This window comes from Microcaecilia unicolor, chromosome 10 (genome assembly GCF_901765095.1).
Source record: "Microcaecilia unicolor chromosome 10, aMicUni1.1, whole genome shotgun sequence".
Lineage (NCBI taxonomy): Eukaryota > Metazoa > Chordata > Amphibia > Gymnophiona > Siphonopidae > Microcaecilia > Microcaecilia unicolor.
The window spans coordinates 45,433,318-45,450,743 of record NC_044040.1 but is presented as its reverse complement, the minus strand read 5'-3'; the positions used below and the strand labels follow the sequence as shown (position 1 = coordinate 45,450,743).

General features: G+C 38.6%; 1 protein-coding gene across 1 annotated transcript in view; it reads left to right on the top strand.

Annotated features, from left to right (window-relative positions):
- The window catches only part of BRD1 (bromodomain containing 1), a 306,498-nt gene that overhangs the window by 114,764 nt on the left and 174,308 nt on the right, over positions 1 to 17,426 (top strand). Inside the window, 1 exon segment of the mRNA XM_030215730.1 lies at positions 6 to 263. Within this exon segment, the coding sequence (XP_030071590.1) occupies positions 6 to 263 (258 nt within the window).

The window sequence follows — 17,426 nt, the reverse complement described above, 5'->3', positions numbered from 1 at the left end:
CACAGTGGATAAGTTATTGAACCCAGTTAACAGAGCACACATGTCTTTGGAAGAACAGCTCCAACAGCTGTTAGAAAAACTTGACCTTACTTGTTCTATGAAATTAAGTGCATCAAGAAGTAAACGGACTAAGCTTTTAAAGAAAGAAATCAACAATATTCGCAACAAGCTAAGTCAACAACATATCCAACCTCCCCAAATAGAATCAGGTATTGGCAGTTTTGAAGAAGAGAGTACAGCCTTAGAACAAGATGGTGAAGAAGGTAAGATCTTTGCCAGTTATTTTTGCTCGTATGCTTGTTTACATATTTTTTTTTCTCAGTCATCAGTGTTAAAGGGATACCATATTGAGCATTGAGAAATCTTATTTATCACAGTTTGGTTCTGTGTTGATAATTCTGCAAAAAATGACTGTCATAACTCAAATTGAAAGTCTTTTAATTGCTGGAAATACTTTGTTTTTAGACCGAGATATACAGCAGACTAGCCTCTTAACCTTACCAGTGAATGGCAATATGATCACCCTTAGGGGAAATGTATTGGAAAAGGGGTCATTTGACTATAGTAAGAATATTCGATGAATGAGAGCTAAAAATTGCAAAAACATGAATATTAAAAGATGTGAGAAAAGCAATTTCCTTTGTGAGTTCAGAGATATGGAGTGTGCAAATCTAACGAAAAAAGCTGGTAATTCAGATGCATGTAGTCTGGCGATGTAAATCTGTGAACATATTGCCACCAAATAAAGAGGTTGTATCAGATGGTAGGCACAGAAAATAAATATTCCAGTGAAACTTACATAGAAGGACCTTGCTTGTTAATATTAAATGAGGCATTTGATAAATGCCTGATCAGTTTCTCAGGCTTTGAGGTTCTTCCCGTGTCTGTTAAGGTATTAAATTGAAGCTTAAGTGTTTCATCTCTGGGTGACATATCTTTTAAAATGTCATATAATTCCAACTCGGATTAACAGGTTCTTTACATTTATTTTAAAAAGGTATAATTAAAAACAACATACCTTTTAAAATATATTTATCTACAACAGTCTGGCTTAAAATATTTGTATATAACTATTGATACAGGTTCTAGTTCCAATAAAAAAATTCAAATGTTTTATTTTTTTTGAGGGGAGGGTGCGATTACAATTCCAACTACCTTAAAGATCTTGAACAAAATGTTAATTATATACAACTCTGAAACAAAATCATAAATACACAATACAATAAAACACAGCAAATAACTAGTTCATATAAAAATCCAGAGGTGGTTAAAAGCCTGAGATGGCCATATTTCATTGTGGAGCCCACACTGAGGGCATATAAAAATCAGCTCATGACAGTACTTCATAAAATGACAGCCTAAAGTATATTATCTAAAAGCAGAGATTAAAATTCTGGAAAATAATGGCTTAGCCAGGGCGAATGAAGTACCAAAGTCAAGAAGAAAGCATAACAAAGAAAAAGAAAGGGAACAAAAATTAGGATCTTAAAAAGCCAAATGTGAAAAAACAAGAGTAAAAAAAAAAAAAAAATTGTTAAATATTTCTTACCCAGGGACAGTGGTCTTTCAAGACAGAAATATTTGGGGTGGTGGTAACAGGTAGGCAAGCTAGGTATGTGATGGATGTGGTGGGGAGGGGGGGAAGGCAAAGTGACGTTTTGATGCATCATTCCCACTGCCATCACACCGTACCCTCCTCCCCTCACTTTTAAATTAGAAGCATAAGGCTTCATGGCCTTCTGTGGATAAAGAAACCCCCTCCCCTCCAGCCAGTTTGTGCCACCAAGTAAAATTGCCATTACAATTGATAGTCATTCAACAAATTCTTCTAAGTGAAGTTTGGAATCTCTGTGGACAAGCAGGACAGCATCTTCACTCGAATAGGTAACATCATCCGATGGAGCCTGGTACAGGAAAATCCTCATCTTCTTGTCCAGAAGCCTTTAGGAGTTCCACCATGCATGCGTGGGACCAGCCAGTCTTGTTTTCTCTGCAGAACTGAGAAGACACCTCTCTGGCTGCGACTGTTGTCTTTAGACTTCGGTCTATTTTATTTTTGTAAGTGCTGCTTGGAAACTGTATTCTCCTTTTAATACTTTTTAAAAAAATTCCCTAGGTTTTTTCAGCACTTCAAGTTGTCTTTTATTTTTCTGAGACTTTTTGGCCCACTTAAGCCTGAGTTCTCCAGTTGGAGTATAATTTTTTTCTACTTTATTGCCATCATTGAGCTGTTTGAGTTTGCTTCAGCTATCTTCCCTGACGTGTCCCAGAAAACTTTCAGTAGTTTTAAGTGGTGCACCAGATATGGCATGTCCATTTTGAGGATTGATCCTCATAATTGGTCTTGTCATTCTTTGGGACTAACCATCAAGCTCTCTTGTCATTGTCGTCAGATGACCAAAAGGACCCTTAAGAGTAAAGAGCAGTGCAAAACCATTTTTGTCACAGAGAAGTCTGGTCCATTGACATCTGCATCAGAATCATCGGTCCCCATGGCTCCGTGAGCTGCATGACACGGGGGATGTGTTTGTATCGAGGAGGTCTGCGCTTGCCTCAAAATCGAGCGTTGGCAGCACCCACTGGAACCAGGCTTCCACAGATCTGGCACCAAGGACATGTAAGGATTAGACATAGTTCTTGTTAGCTTCAAGGGATGCAGATCCGGTGTGTTGGGCGGAAGACAAGAAGCATGGTGCCAGGAGCACTGGGGGGCATCAGAATCAACACTTGAATCACCCTGCTCTATTGATAGGGGTGTCATGGGATCTCAGTGTCATTCTCTCCCAGCTGATGAAAACTTTATTTTGAGCCACTTGATTCCTGCCATCTGAAGTTCTACACCTGGAAGGTTTTGTTCTAGGTGAAGGCTACTTCAGCTAGCAACTAAGTGAGATCCAAGCACTAGTAGTTTTCCTCCTTACACAAAAATCTTCATGTGCACGCATTCTAAGTTCCTAAGGTGGTGTCGGAATTCCATCTTAATCAGTCATTTGTCTTACCATCCTTCTTCCTCAAACCCTATGCCCAGCCTGGCAAAAGTGCACTCCACACCTTCGACTGCAAGAGAGTCTATTTGGAGTGAACTAAGGCCCATAGACAGTCCACCCAGCTTGTTGTTTGTTTTGACCCTAATATGCTGGAGACAACCATCAGCAAATGCACTTTGTCAAATTGGCTAGCAGACTGCATTTCTTTCACTTATGCCCCAGCTGGGCTGACTCTAGAGGGTCATATTATGGCTCACAATGTCTGAACCACAGCTATGTTGGTAGCCCACTTGAGATTAGCCTCCATTCAAGAGATCTGCAGAGCCGCAACATGGTCATCAGTCCACATGTTCACATCTCACTGTTGTTTGGAACAGTTTTCCTGATGCAACGGCTAGTTTGGTTAATCAGTCCTACAGAATTTATTTGAGGTCTAGAATCCAGCTCCACTCTTTAGGCTCATTTGTTTTCCATTCACACTGTTCAAAGAATTAAAAAAAAAAAATTAAAGCATAAAAACAAACAAAAAAAAATTGTTCTTTGCTGTAGCCTGTTGAAGGCCTTGTTTTATCCTCCCTTTTTGTTTTAGAACAGCCTGGTAGTTCCGGAGAAAGCAAAGTTTTCTCACCTGTAGCAGGTGTTCTTCAAGGCCAACAGGATGCGTATTCACATGTCCTGCTCTCCTCTCCTAGGAGTTGTATTCTATTAGTTTTCTAATAGGCTAATTCCATGTGGTCATGGTGGGTGGGAAGGTTCAGGTGCCTGCTTGGTGGGATTCCTGGAAAAGATGCTGGGAATTGGGCCAGGCTCTATCGATGACATCACCCATTCATGTGACTATATCCTCTGTCGTCCTCAGAGGACACCTTCTATAGGTGAATAGCTTTGCTTTCTCTATGGCATTGGACAAATTTCAGTATAAACTCTGAAACTTTAATTCTGTATCGCAGTCTCCATATTTCTTCAAAAGTGAAGCTATCCCCCTTTTCAACTCCATATACTTCAGGAATAGCACTTCTTCCACTGCCAGATAATTTTTTTTTTTTTTTTTTTTAAAGCAGATGAGTTTTTGTTTGTGTGGGGCGTTTTTATTTTGGGAGACAAGGGACGCCTTTTGCCACCTTTGCTCCAGAGTCTGCTTTCAAATAGGGCCAGACAATTTACAAAATTACACAGTGCCCTGCTAAAAGACAATCAAAACCTAAATAGCAAACTTACCATACCTTAATCTCTATGACTGAAACTGCGACAATGCCACATTTGAAAATACACTGTCCTAAGTATTGTACTGGTCTTGAGTATTAGTATACCTACTACTGGGAAACTAGAACAAGCTGTACTGTTAGATTCATACACAGACAGTACATATTAGCATAATTCTTCATCTCAGTCACACATGCGAGAACACAGATTCTAACTTGATACAGAATTGGAGACCGCAAAAGAAGCATGCAGACAAAAACTGAAATGGAGAACCCCATGAAAGCCAGACTCTATAAGCAATGCAGTACTGGTAAAAGAGACTATACATTTTCTTCTGTATTTTGTTAAATGTACACGTTTCTGTGTGTGTTTTGCAAAGTGAACACATTTCAATCTTTAGTATTAAGTGAAAGTTTTTATTTTATACCTTTGGGCATTTTATTTTTGTAATTGAGCTGGTCCTAGTCTTTTCCACTTTTCTTATGTTAAGCCTCCTAAACTCTTTTTTTCAATGTTTCTTTTCACTTATTCTCTCCTCTGCCTTCTTCTCTTCCGTCTTTACATCTGACATTGATCTTCCTCTGCATTTATTTTTTTTCCCATTTTTTTTCTTCTCTGTTTCTGCATTTAGGTTTTCCACTTCTCTCACCCTCCAATCCTCAGTCTTCCTTTGTATGCTTTCCATCTAAAACCTTTACATTTCCCACTCACCCCTCCAATTGTTCCCCTCCTTTCCCAGCCTCCTCCTGTCTTTCACTCGATCTGTTATCTTCCATTTCCATCCTCTGGTCGTGCCACCTCCCAAGTTCAAACTTCCTCATTCCATCACCACCCCCAGTTCTCTTCTTGCTGCTCAACCCTCCTAACATCTAGGCCATTTTATTCCTATCCCTTTTTAGCTTCTTATAGCTTGTCTTTCAGCTTTCTTCTCAATCTAATTTCCACATCCTCCCTGCCGTTCCTTGGTGCCAGAAAAGATATTCAACGCTGACGAATCAGAGAAACTGAATGAAATCTCTCTAAACCTGGAAGATGTAATGGCACAATTTGACAAATTGAAGAGTAACAAATCATCTGGACCGGATGGGATTCATCCCAAAATACTGATAGAAGTGAAAAATGAACTTGCAGAACTATTGTTAATAATATGTAACTTTTCTTTAAAATCAAGCATGGTACCAGAAGATTGGAGAGTGGCTAATGTAACGCTGACTTTTAAAAAAGGTTCCAGAGGTGATCTGGGAAATTTTAGACCGGTGAGCCCGACGTCGGTGCTGAGCAAAATGGTAGAGACTACAAGAAAGAACAAAATTACAGAGCATATTTAAAAACATGGATTAATGAGACAAAGCCAACATGAATTTAGTGAAGGGAAATCTTGCCTCACCAATCTATTACATTTCTTTGAAGGGGTGAATAAACATGTGGATCAAGGTGAACAGGTTGATATTGTGTATCTGGATTTTCAAAAGGCATTTGACAGACTACCTCATGAAAGACTCCAGAGGAAATTGGAGAGTCATGGGATAGGAGGCAGTGTACTATTGTGGATTAAAAACTGGTTAAAAGATAGAAAACAGAGATTAGTGTTAAAATGTCAGTATTCTCAATGGAGAAGGGTAGATAGTGGGGTTCCCCAAGGGGTCTGTTGCTTTTTATCATATTATAAATGATCTAGAGATGGGAGTAGTTAGTGAGGCAATTAAATTTGCTGATGACACAAAGTTATTCAAAGTTGTTAAATCACGAGAGGATTGTGAAATATTACAAGAGGACCTTACGAGACTAGGAGACTGGGCATCCGAATGGCAGATGACATTTAATGTGAGCAACTGCAAAGTGATGGCATGTGTAAAAGAGGAACCCGAACTATAGCTATGTAATGCAAGGTTCCACATTAGGAGTTGCTGACCAGGAAAGGGATCTAGGTGTAATTGTTGATAATACGTTGAAACCCTCTGTTCGGTGTGCGGCAGGGAAGAAAACAACTAGAATATTAGGTATTATTAGGAAAGGAATGGAAAACAAAAATGAGTATATTATAATGCCATTGTATCGCTCTATGGTGCGACTGCACCTCGAATATTGTGTTCAATTCAGGTCACCGCATCTCAAGATATAGTGGAATTAAGAAAAGATACAGAGAAGGGCGACAAATGATAAAGGGGATGGGACGACTTCCCTATGAGGAAATGCTAAAGCGGCTAGGGCCCTTCAGCTTGGAGAAAAGATGGCTGAGAGGAGATATGGTAGAGGTCTATAAAATAATGAGTGGAATGGAACAGGTAGATGTGAATTGTTTACTCTTTCCAAAAATAGTAGGGCTAGGGGGCACCCAATGAAGCTACATAGTTTTAAATTTAATACAAATCTGAGAAAATATTTCTTCACTCAACGTGTAGTTAAACTCTGGAATGTTTTGCCAAAGAATGTAGTAAAAGCAGTTAGCTTATTGGGGTTTAAAAAAAGGTTTGGATAGCTTCCTAAAAGAAAAAGTCCATAAGCCATTATTAAAATGAGTTGGAGAAAATCCACTGCTTATTTCTAGGATAAGCAGCATAAAATGTATTGTACTGTTTTAGGATCTTGCAGGTACTTGTGACCTGGATTGGCCACTGTTGGAAACAGAATACTTGGCTTGATTGGCCTTCTGTCTATGCCTATATGGTAATACTTATGTACTTATGACCCATCTCTTTACACTGCCTCCCAACCTCTTCCTAGACTCTCCAGGCACTATTTCATACTCCTTGCCCCCATAGCTGCCCCAAGGGTATCTGATGCACCCCCCCCCCCCCCCCATCCACAGTTAACATTGAACAATTGATTGAACAATTGATATTGGACGTGAATATGAGAACATATTCTGCTCTGATACCATTTTATTTTATATGAAAGAGTAACACTGAATATTTAAAAACACACAGAGGCAAGTACAGTATCTTGATGTAAAGCTGCCACTGTGAAATGTATTACATTATATGTACTGTTGTGATAACTAAAACAATTCAAGCTTTCAAGTTTTTCTTAGGCTTGATATACCATTTTAGGGAGAGCCATCAAAGCGGTTTACAATATAAATCAACCAATCTGTAATCACTAGTAGAAAGTGAATGGAATTTCAATATAAGCTGAAAAGAAAAAGAGAAAACTTGAAAGCCTTATAGCAAGCATGCAGAAAGAAGAAAGAAAAGGATACCATCACATAGCCTCAATTATACCACAGGCAACAAAGAATGATGAGAATCAAAGTCCTAAGAAAAAAAAAAAAGCGCCTTAAGGTGAGCTTTAAAGGTAGGCAGGGAGATTTCCAGGTGGAGATCTAAAAGAATGGAATTCCATAAGAGGGTACCCATGACACTGAAGATACAAGAGTGTGCAGAAAAAAGGTGAATGTGACAGAGGGAACTTGGATAAGATGCTACTGGAAGTGCAGAGTGCCCTCGTCTGGCAACACGGCAACGAGTATTGAGACAAATAGCAGGTTTGGCCAGAATTAAGAATTTTGTGTATCAGGAGAAGCACTTTGTAAGAAATGTGGAATCACACTGGCAGCTAGGTCCTCTCCTGTAGCCGAAGTGTGATGTGGTCAGATTGGGAAGCGCCAAGAAGGCAAATAGTCGTGTTCTGGACTGATTGTAACCAATGGATGACCTTTTCTATGAATGCCCTGAAGCAGCAAGTTACAGTGATCCATGTCTTAAAGCACATAAGCATGTAAAAGGACTTGAAGTGCAGAGTAGAAAACGAACGACAATCCAATAAGCATTTTTAATTGGGGGGGAGGGGGGATTTATTTTGTATTTTTTTAGAAATATAGGGATGGAAGTTCAGCGTTGTCTAGAATACACCTAGAACCTTGACAGAAGAGACCATTGAAAGTATGTGACCTGCTATGGCAATGGGATGGAGCAAAGGGGACTGGCAAGAAAGAGAAAACAGAGTACCTTGTACATTTACCAAAATTGAGGGTGAGTTTATGCGCATGGAGCCATGAGGCTATTTGATCTAGTTTGAAATTGAGACTTAACCACAAGTGGGTCAGTAAGGTTAAGACATGCAAAAAGTTGGGTATCGTCAGTTTAAGCAAATATATCTAGACTTAGAGCTTCAGCAAAAGTCAGCAGAGGAGAAAGAAATATATTAAAATGTAGTAGAGCCAGAATCGAGCCCTGAGGGGACTCCACAGGGAAGAAAACATAAGAAGAAGAGTAGAACCTTGTATTTGAACTTGATTGGTCTATTAAATGAAAAGACTGAATCCATCTTAGAGATTTGTTTTAGACTCATTGTAGAAGGTTGATTCAGGAGAAAGAGGATGGTCAACTGAATCAAATGCCATGGTAATGTCTAATGATATCAAAATTACAGGATCATTTCTGTCAAAGTGCTGAAGGATGAGCATGATGAGACCCAAGAGATATTTCAGTGCTCTGGGCTTTCCGAAAACCACTGCTTTTAACGTATTTCTAAATGACCTAAAGATGGGAGTAACTAGTGAGGTAATTAAATTTGCTGATGAGACAAAGTTATTAAAAGTCGTTAAATCGTGGGAGGATTGTGAAAAAATTACAAGAGGACCTTACGAGACTTGTAGACTGGGCGTCTAAATAACAGATGACGTTTAATGTGTGCAAGTGCAAAGTGACACTTGTGGGAAAGAAGAACCCGAATTATAGCTGAATCATGCAAGGTTCCACTTTAGGAGTCCAGACCAAGAAAGGGATCTAGGTGTCGTCGTTGATGATATGTTGAAACCTTCTCAGTGTGCTGCTGCGGCTAAGAAAGCAATAGAATGTTAGATATTATTAGGAAAGGAATGGAAAACAAAATAGGATGTTATAATGCCTTTGTATCGCTCCATGGTGCGACCGCACCTCGATATTGTGTTCAATTCTGGTTGCAGCATCTCAAGATATAGTGGAATTAGAAAAGGTGCAGAGAAGGGCGACGAAAATGATAAAGGGGATAGAATGACTTCCCTTTGAGGAAAGGCTAAAGGCGGCTATGGCTCTTCAGCTTGGAGAAAAGGCATCTGAGGGGAGATATGATAGAGGTCTATAAAAATGAGTGGAGTTGAACGGGTAGATGTGATGCGTCTGTTTACGTTTTCCAAAATACTAGGACTAGGGGGCATGTAATGAAGCTACAATATAGTAAATTTAAAATAAATCGGAAGAAACGTTTTCTTCACTCAATGTGTAATTAAACTCTGGAATTCGTTGCCAGAGAATGTGGTAAAGGTGGTTAGCTTAGCTGAGTTTTAAAAAAAGGTTTGGATGGCTCTCTAAGGGAAAAGTCCATACACCATTATTAAATGGACTTGGGGAAAATCCACTATTTCTGGGATAAGCAGTATAAAATGTTTTTTTACTTTTTGGATCTTGCCAGGAATTTGTGACCTGGTTGGCCACTGTTGGAAACAGGATGCTGGATTTGATGGACCTTTGGTCTTCCCAGTATGGTAATACTTATGTAGGCTAGCCTGATTCTCAAGATTCTGTTCCAGTTGAAAACGAACAGCCTGCTCAGGTAATTCAGAAATAGTGATTTAAAAAAAAACAAAACAACAACCCAGAAATGCATCTCTTCCTGTACTGAGCAAAATGCAAAGAGATAAGAAATTATTCAATCACTAAATGCTCATGTTGTCTGCCTTCAGCCCCTTTTTTCCTCTACCATACCTATTTCTCCTTTCACCTTCTCCCATTTCCACCTTCTCATTCCTCTCCGTAGTCTTCTGCCCTTTCTGCTACCCCTGTATCTCTCTAGTTCCTCTTTCAGGCCATTTCCCTTCCCAGTTTCTTCACATTCTCATACCATATCTGACAAAGCAGACTCTGGTTCTTAAAAGCTAATGCCTCAAATGGTTAATCTTCATGGTCTATCTTATTCTCTTGGTACCACTTGACTCGGATCATTTTCATGCCCAAATAAATAATACAGTTTCAGCAGTGTAATGCAGATAGGACAAGGCCTTATTACAGTAACAGGAAGTTCTGGTCCTGCTGGTGAGTACCACTGAAAGTGTTTTCAGTACTGATTGGTTACACAGATAGGCCCAGAGCTGGAGAACAAAGGGACTGATTGATAAAGCAGAGCTGCAACTGTGAGCCATCAATTGGATAGGGATAATAGTAGCTATGCCAGGCCCAATCCAGTGACTGAAATTGGGGTGGCACTTACCAACCTTGAACTATGCCTGTGCCCCAGAGTAACCACATATACCTATATGAATGAAATCTTATTGATAATCTTCACTAGTAAGAGCTGTCTACCCTAAAGGTGTTCGGAAACTATAGAATTAAAAGCTGAAACATAGTATTATAACATCCACTATATGTATATATGTGTGTTTATGTGCATGCCAACGCATGCATATTAATATAAAGGCCTTTTTTATTAAAAAAAAATAATCGGAAGTACATATTTTTGCTGGTTTTGCTTTCTGTTTGGTGTGTTAAGCTTTCTTAACAGTGGTATCTCCCTGATGTTAATCAGAGGACTTAGGGGGAAATTGTAGCTTTAAATGGCTCCCAGAGCCCTGGTCTGTTCATGTTACTAAATGACAGCATAGATGTTAACTGTCTGACTTTGTGAAGCAGAAATCTGCAAAAGCAAGTCTTTAAATTTTTAATTTGTTTCTTTTGGTATGTTTATAGGTTTTGCAATCCCATTTTAGAGAGAGGTGTAGCTTTTGGTAAGTTTAAGAGTGAGTCATTTGATCTTATTTCCTTTACCTTTCATTTGGTATGTTTGTCTCCTTTATATTAGTATATATTGACGTTTATGCATTGGCATGTATATTTTATGAATGTTATACTCCTATTTCAGCTTATAATTGTATGGCTTTTAAAGAGCTTCAGACTAAGCAGCTCTTACTAGCTAAGATTTGCCATAGGCTTCCCATGCATATATGTTGTTGTTGGGTTCCTGAGTAAAGAAATCTAAAAAAAAAAAAAAGGTTTATACTCCTTCCCCCTTTTAGTTTTGTCTTCTTTTTTTTTATCTTGGTTTTCATTCGCCCTTCTATGCCACAACTTCTCAGGATTTGAATCTCTACTTTTACGGCCCTGATTACTAAGGCGCACTAAAAATTAGCACGTGCTAATTAAACTTTAGCGCACCTACAGTGCAGCTTAGTTACAGAGCCCATTGTATGCTTTAGGCTGTCGTTTTCTGAAGTATTGTAAAATTTTATATACACCCGACTCAGGCGCCACACCAAAACATGGCCATGTTGAACTTCTATTGACTTTGTGGTTCTTTTAATACAAAATTGTGTTATTAGCTGTGTTGTTATATTATGTATTAGATTTGTTTCCTTTACCAATAAATGATATAACATTTTTATTCTATTTTGTTCATATTGTACTACCTATTGATTGGCTTATTTAGTGCTACTGGTTCTATCTCCTGTTTTCTTTGGTGCTTGTGCAGAGTGCCTCATGTTTTTATCAATTGTAAGAAAATAACTTTTTTTTAAATATATGTTAATGATGATCAGTGATATGTTATTAGTATTTTATGAATGGTTTGTTAAGATAATCGTGATTCTGAATAACACTTTAAAGCTAAGACTATGGATTCATTTAAGAAGCACTTAAAGTAGTATGGTAGTCTTGTTTAAATGGCATGTTTTCATTAAACATACCTGCAGGGTGTACAGTTTGAAGTGTATGATAAGCTACTTATACTGGCACTTGAGAGTAACTATAAGAAAATCAAGCCGATTTATACAGGAGTATGTCTTTTGTATCTGCATGAGATATTTGCATGCAAATGATACATCTCTTAACAGCAGTGCCAAAAAAGATAAGGTGGCTTAAATTGACTGTTTCAAGTAAAGGAAAAAAAAAACTAAATTTTTTTCATTTTAAACATTATTGAAATTGGGGACAAAGGGGAGTGGCCAAGATGTGGTACGACTGCTGAGCTGTAGCGGTTGCTGTTTCCCTGCTGTGACCAACATTTCCTGAATTTACTTGTTTTCATGCCTGATATGAAAAGAAAGGAGGTGGTGAGGGTTGTTCCCTCACCAGCTGGGGGGTCTTTCCCCATACAGCATCAGATAGACCTTTACGCCATTGAGTCCCAACTGAGAGAACTGGAGGAGTTATCCTGACGTTGGACTGGATGGAGGAGCATTAGTCCCTTTGGGCATGGAAACTACCTTGTTATCCCCGGATATCAGCCCATCACCATGTCTGGGCCAAAGCAGTGGTGAAGTGGGTGGAACGACAGAAGCCGAGGCTATGGTATTGGTTGCTCCTGGCTAGGGTAACACATCGGAAAGCTTTGACTGTGGTGAACAATTTTGAGTAGAAGAAATGTTGCTAACTACTCCCACAGTGATTACTCTCATTGTAGTTTGGAAAGCATTACAAGATTTAAACTCCAATGTACAAAAATCCATGGAGTAGGTTATTTTTCTTAGCGACTAAAGTGGAAGTCGTGGCGAAGACGCTGGATGGGGTTACGATTGATTCATCAAGCAAGTTCCAACAATTACAGGGTGAGGTGGAATTGCTCCAGGGTTTTAAGCATGAAGTTGCTAAAAATAGGGTTTTGCTTCAAGAAAGATTGAGCAGTTGGAAAACTTTAATAATAATCTCCGTATGCTGAATTTCCCCAAGGTCCCATGTAGTACTCATTAGATTTGTTTAAACAATATCTGACTGACGTACTTAAGTTTTCCTTGGGTAATATTTCTCCTATTAATAGAGTTTTCATATACTATTGTCTTAAATGCCCAGCTGCTGGTGGTTGAAAGTGGTCAAAATAAACAATCAACTTACAAAATCTTTCGGTGATTCTAGAGGAATCCATATCTGAATCTTAGAACATCTTTGATCGTGAGTTTTGTGTTGGAACAAGACATAAATACAATTATGAAAATCTACTTTAGTAATCTGCAAACTTTGTTTCATGGTCAAAGAGTGTGGATATATCCTGATATAACAAAGAGCACTCGAGATGAGGAAACCTTTTCTTGCTGTACTGCAGGAACTTTGCTCTTGGAGTAACATTTCTTTTGGCCTATCCCTGCAAGTGTGTGGTCAAGTTTGGAGGATCTAAATAGGTTTTGTTTACCCCAAATGTCTAAAAAAGGAAGCCACACGAAGTGTGGAGGGTGCACTTAATCCCCACGAAACAATATAAGGAGAAAAGAGAAGAGTGGGGGAAGATAGGTTCTTCCCATCAATAGGGAGAGAAATATTAAAAAAAAAAGTATAGTTATCATAACAGGTTGACTCAAACCCAATTTGAAAGCTTTCCTGGAAATGAAAAAAAAAAATGTTTAAATATGGGTTGTGTTTAGGAATAATGTCAGGCTTAACACATTGTACCCTTCTTTTTGCTTTTTTCCCCCTCCTCCTTTGATCTTCTAATCATTAGTGATCACTCCCCTCATTATTGTGGTCTAAGGAAGATTTTGAATTTTTTTCTTTTATCATATTCTTTTGAGATATTATTTCTTATCTGTATTTTGCTGGTAATGGATACTGATAAATAAGTTAAAAAAAACATTATTGAGATTGGATTGAGCCTCTATGAATTGCTCTTTTTTATTTACTTTGGATTGTCAGAAATATTGGTTCATGGATTGGATTGGTTCCTGACTATAATATTTGGCCATTGCAAGGTCACCTGCTTGATAATTATATGAAATGACTAATGTATTTAGGGAACAGTAACCTGTTGGTTCTTCAAAAGTAAGCTAAGTAGAAGAGATCAATGTCCAGTTGCAGTACTAGATACGAGTAAAGGAGCAGTAGTGGGGAAGCCAGTTTGCTCAACTGAACTTTTAATACAGGTATAAAAAGGTGTTTTTTACAAGTATGCATATTCCAGACTACTTTTAATAATTGTTCATTCAGCCCAACATGCTTCAACATAAAGATTCTCACGTATGTGACAGGTTAAGTTTGTTGTTGAGTTGGACACTATGGGTCAATATTCATCCCGCTGCTGTTATTCCCTGATATTCAAGCCCGGAACCTCAGTGGGTTTCAGCTTTAAATATCCAGTTATTTTGAAACCAGCTTACACATAGCTGCTTAAGTGTAGATATTCATCATTTATGTGGAATGAGTTACCACCTAAAAATACAGATATTTATGTAGTCCCCATTTATGCGCAACCCCTGGCTGCTTCAGTGCTGCATATCAGAACTTAAGGGCCAAGTGCTGACTCCACTCCCCTAGGTAGCCAGCTATGTGTTCAGTGATAATCGGCTACGTGCCGCTGAATATCACTGTTAAGTACCGGCTGAACATTAGCAGCTAGCCTCAACCAAACTATTTTAACTGGTCAGCGGCTGGCTAAATTGTTTTGAATATTGTCCCCACAGTATGTGTAGACATCCACCTTATGCCATCTTAATAAATTGAAGTAAGGAGAGCTATTGCTTTAATACAGCTGCCCAAATGAATACTGATAAGGAGGAGAATCTTTGAAGCTTCAAAATGTTTGTTCACATGTGACTTAGTAGTATAGAATAATTGTGGAAACAATTACCTTCATTTTCTTTTTGCTTGTACTGCAAAGGGATGAACTCTATTCTTGCTAGCTTCTTCATTTCTATTGCATCTCTTTGATTTTTGGATTTTTTTTTTTTTTTTTGGCCGTAGACTTTGTAGTTGTGAAATTTATTTTTCTGCCATATTTTTTCATGACTTTCTTCAGAGTTTGAAAGGTTTTTTTTTTGTTTTTGTTTCTGTGGTTCACTTTAATTTCTTTGACAAATCATTTTGTGAATGGACACATCGTGTCAAGATGTGCTCCTGCTGCATAACAAGACTCCTTTAAAGATGTCGGCTGCAGGTGCCAGAAAATAAACTGTAACATGTTTGTGTGGTGTATGTGTTCATGGATGTTGCCTTAAAGTATGAAAGCCCTCTGGTTTAATTTCATAGTCTTATCACCAGGTAGGATTTTATCCTGTCTTTCAGTTTGGATGCAAACCTAGAAGATTTTTTCAATAACATTTATTCTCCCTGCAGCTATACATATTTTACAAAAGGCTCCGTGTTAAGTAAGCCTTATGCAAAATACAACTCAAACTGTGAAGGTTCCAATTTGGATTTTCCTTTTCCAGCCTACACAGAATTGGACTTCAGACTGGCTGGCTAGCTACCTTCCAATGGAAAAAAAATTGCCTGTGGCCCTGATCTTTACCACTCCCCCCTTCCCCCGTCATTTCATTTTCATTGAAAAGAAAAAAGAAATAAAACATGCCCATCCTAATCTTGATCCCCTTGCTCCTTCCTTCTGGCACTTCATTTTGATACAGAGAAAGCTGCAGGATCACCATCCCCCATTTTCACCTCTCTAGACTCCCTCCTGCACATATCTGACTTCCTCAAACTCACCCCCCAATGGGAGCCATAGGAAATATTGGTCTCCACTCCAGCTGGCTCCCCAGCACTTTACACTGACAGCTACCAGGATTAGTATTCATTTATTCACTCTCAGAACTTAACTGGGTCCTCCTCAGAGTGACCTGAATAAATGAGTATCAATTGAACAGGCTGTCAAAGTAGTTACTGTGTAGCCAGCAGGAGTGAAGAGTGATTCTAACAGCCAACCCTGTTAAGGGTGTTTGGAGAGACTTGGGGTTGGCTCTGGGTCTGGAATTGTAGATACTGCTAATTTCCCTACAGCATGTCCCCACCTCTGGACCCCAGTAGTTTATTGGGTGGTTTAGTATGAGTTGGGGTGCATATCCTGTCTCCGGAAAAGGTTTATTTGCGGATTAATACCTTTCAAATATTTGAATGTCTGTATCATGTCACCCCTGTTTCTCTTTTCCTCCAAGATATACATGTTCAGGTTGGCAAATCCCATACCATTTTTGTAGCTTTTTTTTTTTTTTTTTTGCATTGTTTCCAGTCTTTTTACTTCTTTAGCAAGATATGGCCTCCAAAACTGAACAGAATATATTCTAAGTGGGGCCTCACTAATGACTTGTAGAGGGGCATCAACACCTCTTTTCGTCTAGTAGTTATACCCCTCTCTTTGCAGCCTAGCATCCTTCTGGCCATGGCTACCACCTTGTCGCATAGTTTCTTCACCTTCAGATCCTCGGACACCATCACCAAGGTCTCTGTCCTGAGTCAAGCTTACTAATCTCTCCCCTCCTATCTGGTATATTCTTTTGGATTTCTGCATCCCATGTGCATCACTCTGCACTTCTTGGCATTAAATTTTAACTATACACAAAAATGCAAGGGAAACAAAATATATACCCAACCTGTGTTCCAAATACTATCCCAAAATGTCACAGGATACTAAATATGCAGTAACTTAATCATGTATGATATGTAATATAAATACAATGTTCATAATAAATACTAAGCAAGAAAAAGAAAAGGAAATGTTACAAGGAACCAACAGATGTTCAAATATTTATTATAAAGTAACACTATACACACTAATCCCTATGTATTTATGAACCATGTGTATAGAAAGCTGGAATAATATCAACATATGTCCAATAATGAACTATAATCTGTATCAATAAATCAGCAATAAATGTTTCTTCTCCCTGAAGTTCTCAATGTCATACACACAATGAGAACCAAGGACTTGTTGAAAATCAAATAGCTGTCCAGTGAAGAATATTAATGATCCAGTCAAACTGTACAATACTTAATTGCTGGTGTTCAGTGCTCTTCCAAAAAAATCTCACCTTAATGGCAAATAAACATAGACATGGACTTGGATATTGTGGCCATTATGGAGATATGGTTTGATGAATCTTATAAATGGGATATCATCGTACCTGGCTGTAACTTATTCGAGAGAGAGACAGATGGCAAAAAAAATAACAAGGGAGAGGAGTAGTGCTCAATGTGAAAAAAACAGTATTAAAACAGCTGAAATGCAGGGGGTTTGGGAGAAAGAAGTCCTCATCAGTCCTTTCCAGACACAAGGAGAGGTAAAACTGTCAATGGAAATTTTCTCAAATCTCCATCATACACGAATTCCTACTTTGGTATCTTTAACCAAAAGTGTATACTTGAAATTTTTCCTAGATTTCATGTCCTCTCTTTCCTGATGTGATGACTTTCTCCAGCAGTCCATGTATAGGAAGGGAAATATGGGCAACTTGCCCATAAGGGGACTGCCCCCCCCCAAATTACAGTTAGATTTCCTCAGGAGAGAATACTTGTAGCCTCTCCAACAGGATATCTGGCAAAGCAAGAGCTAGCAATGTATCTTCTCCCAGTA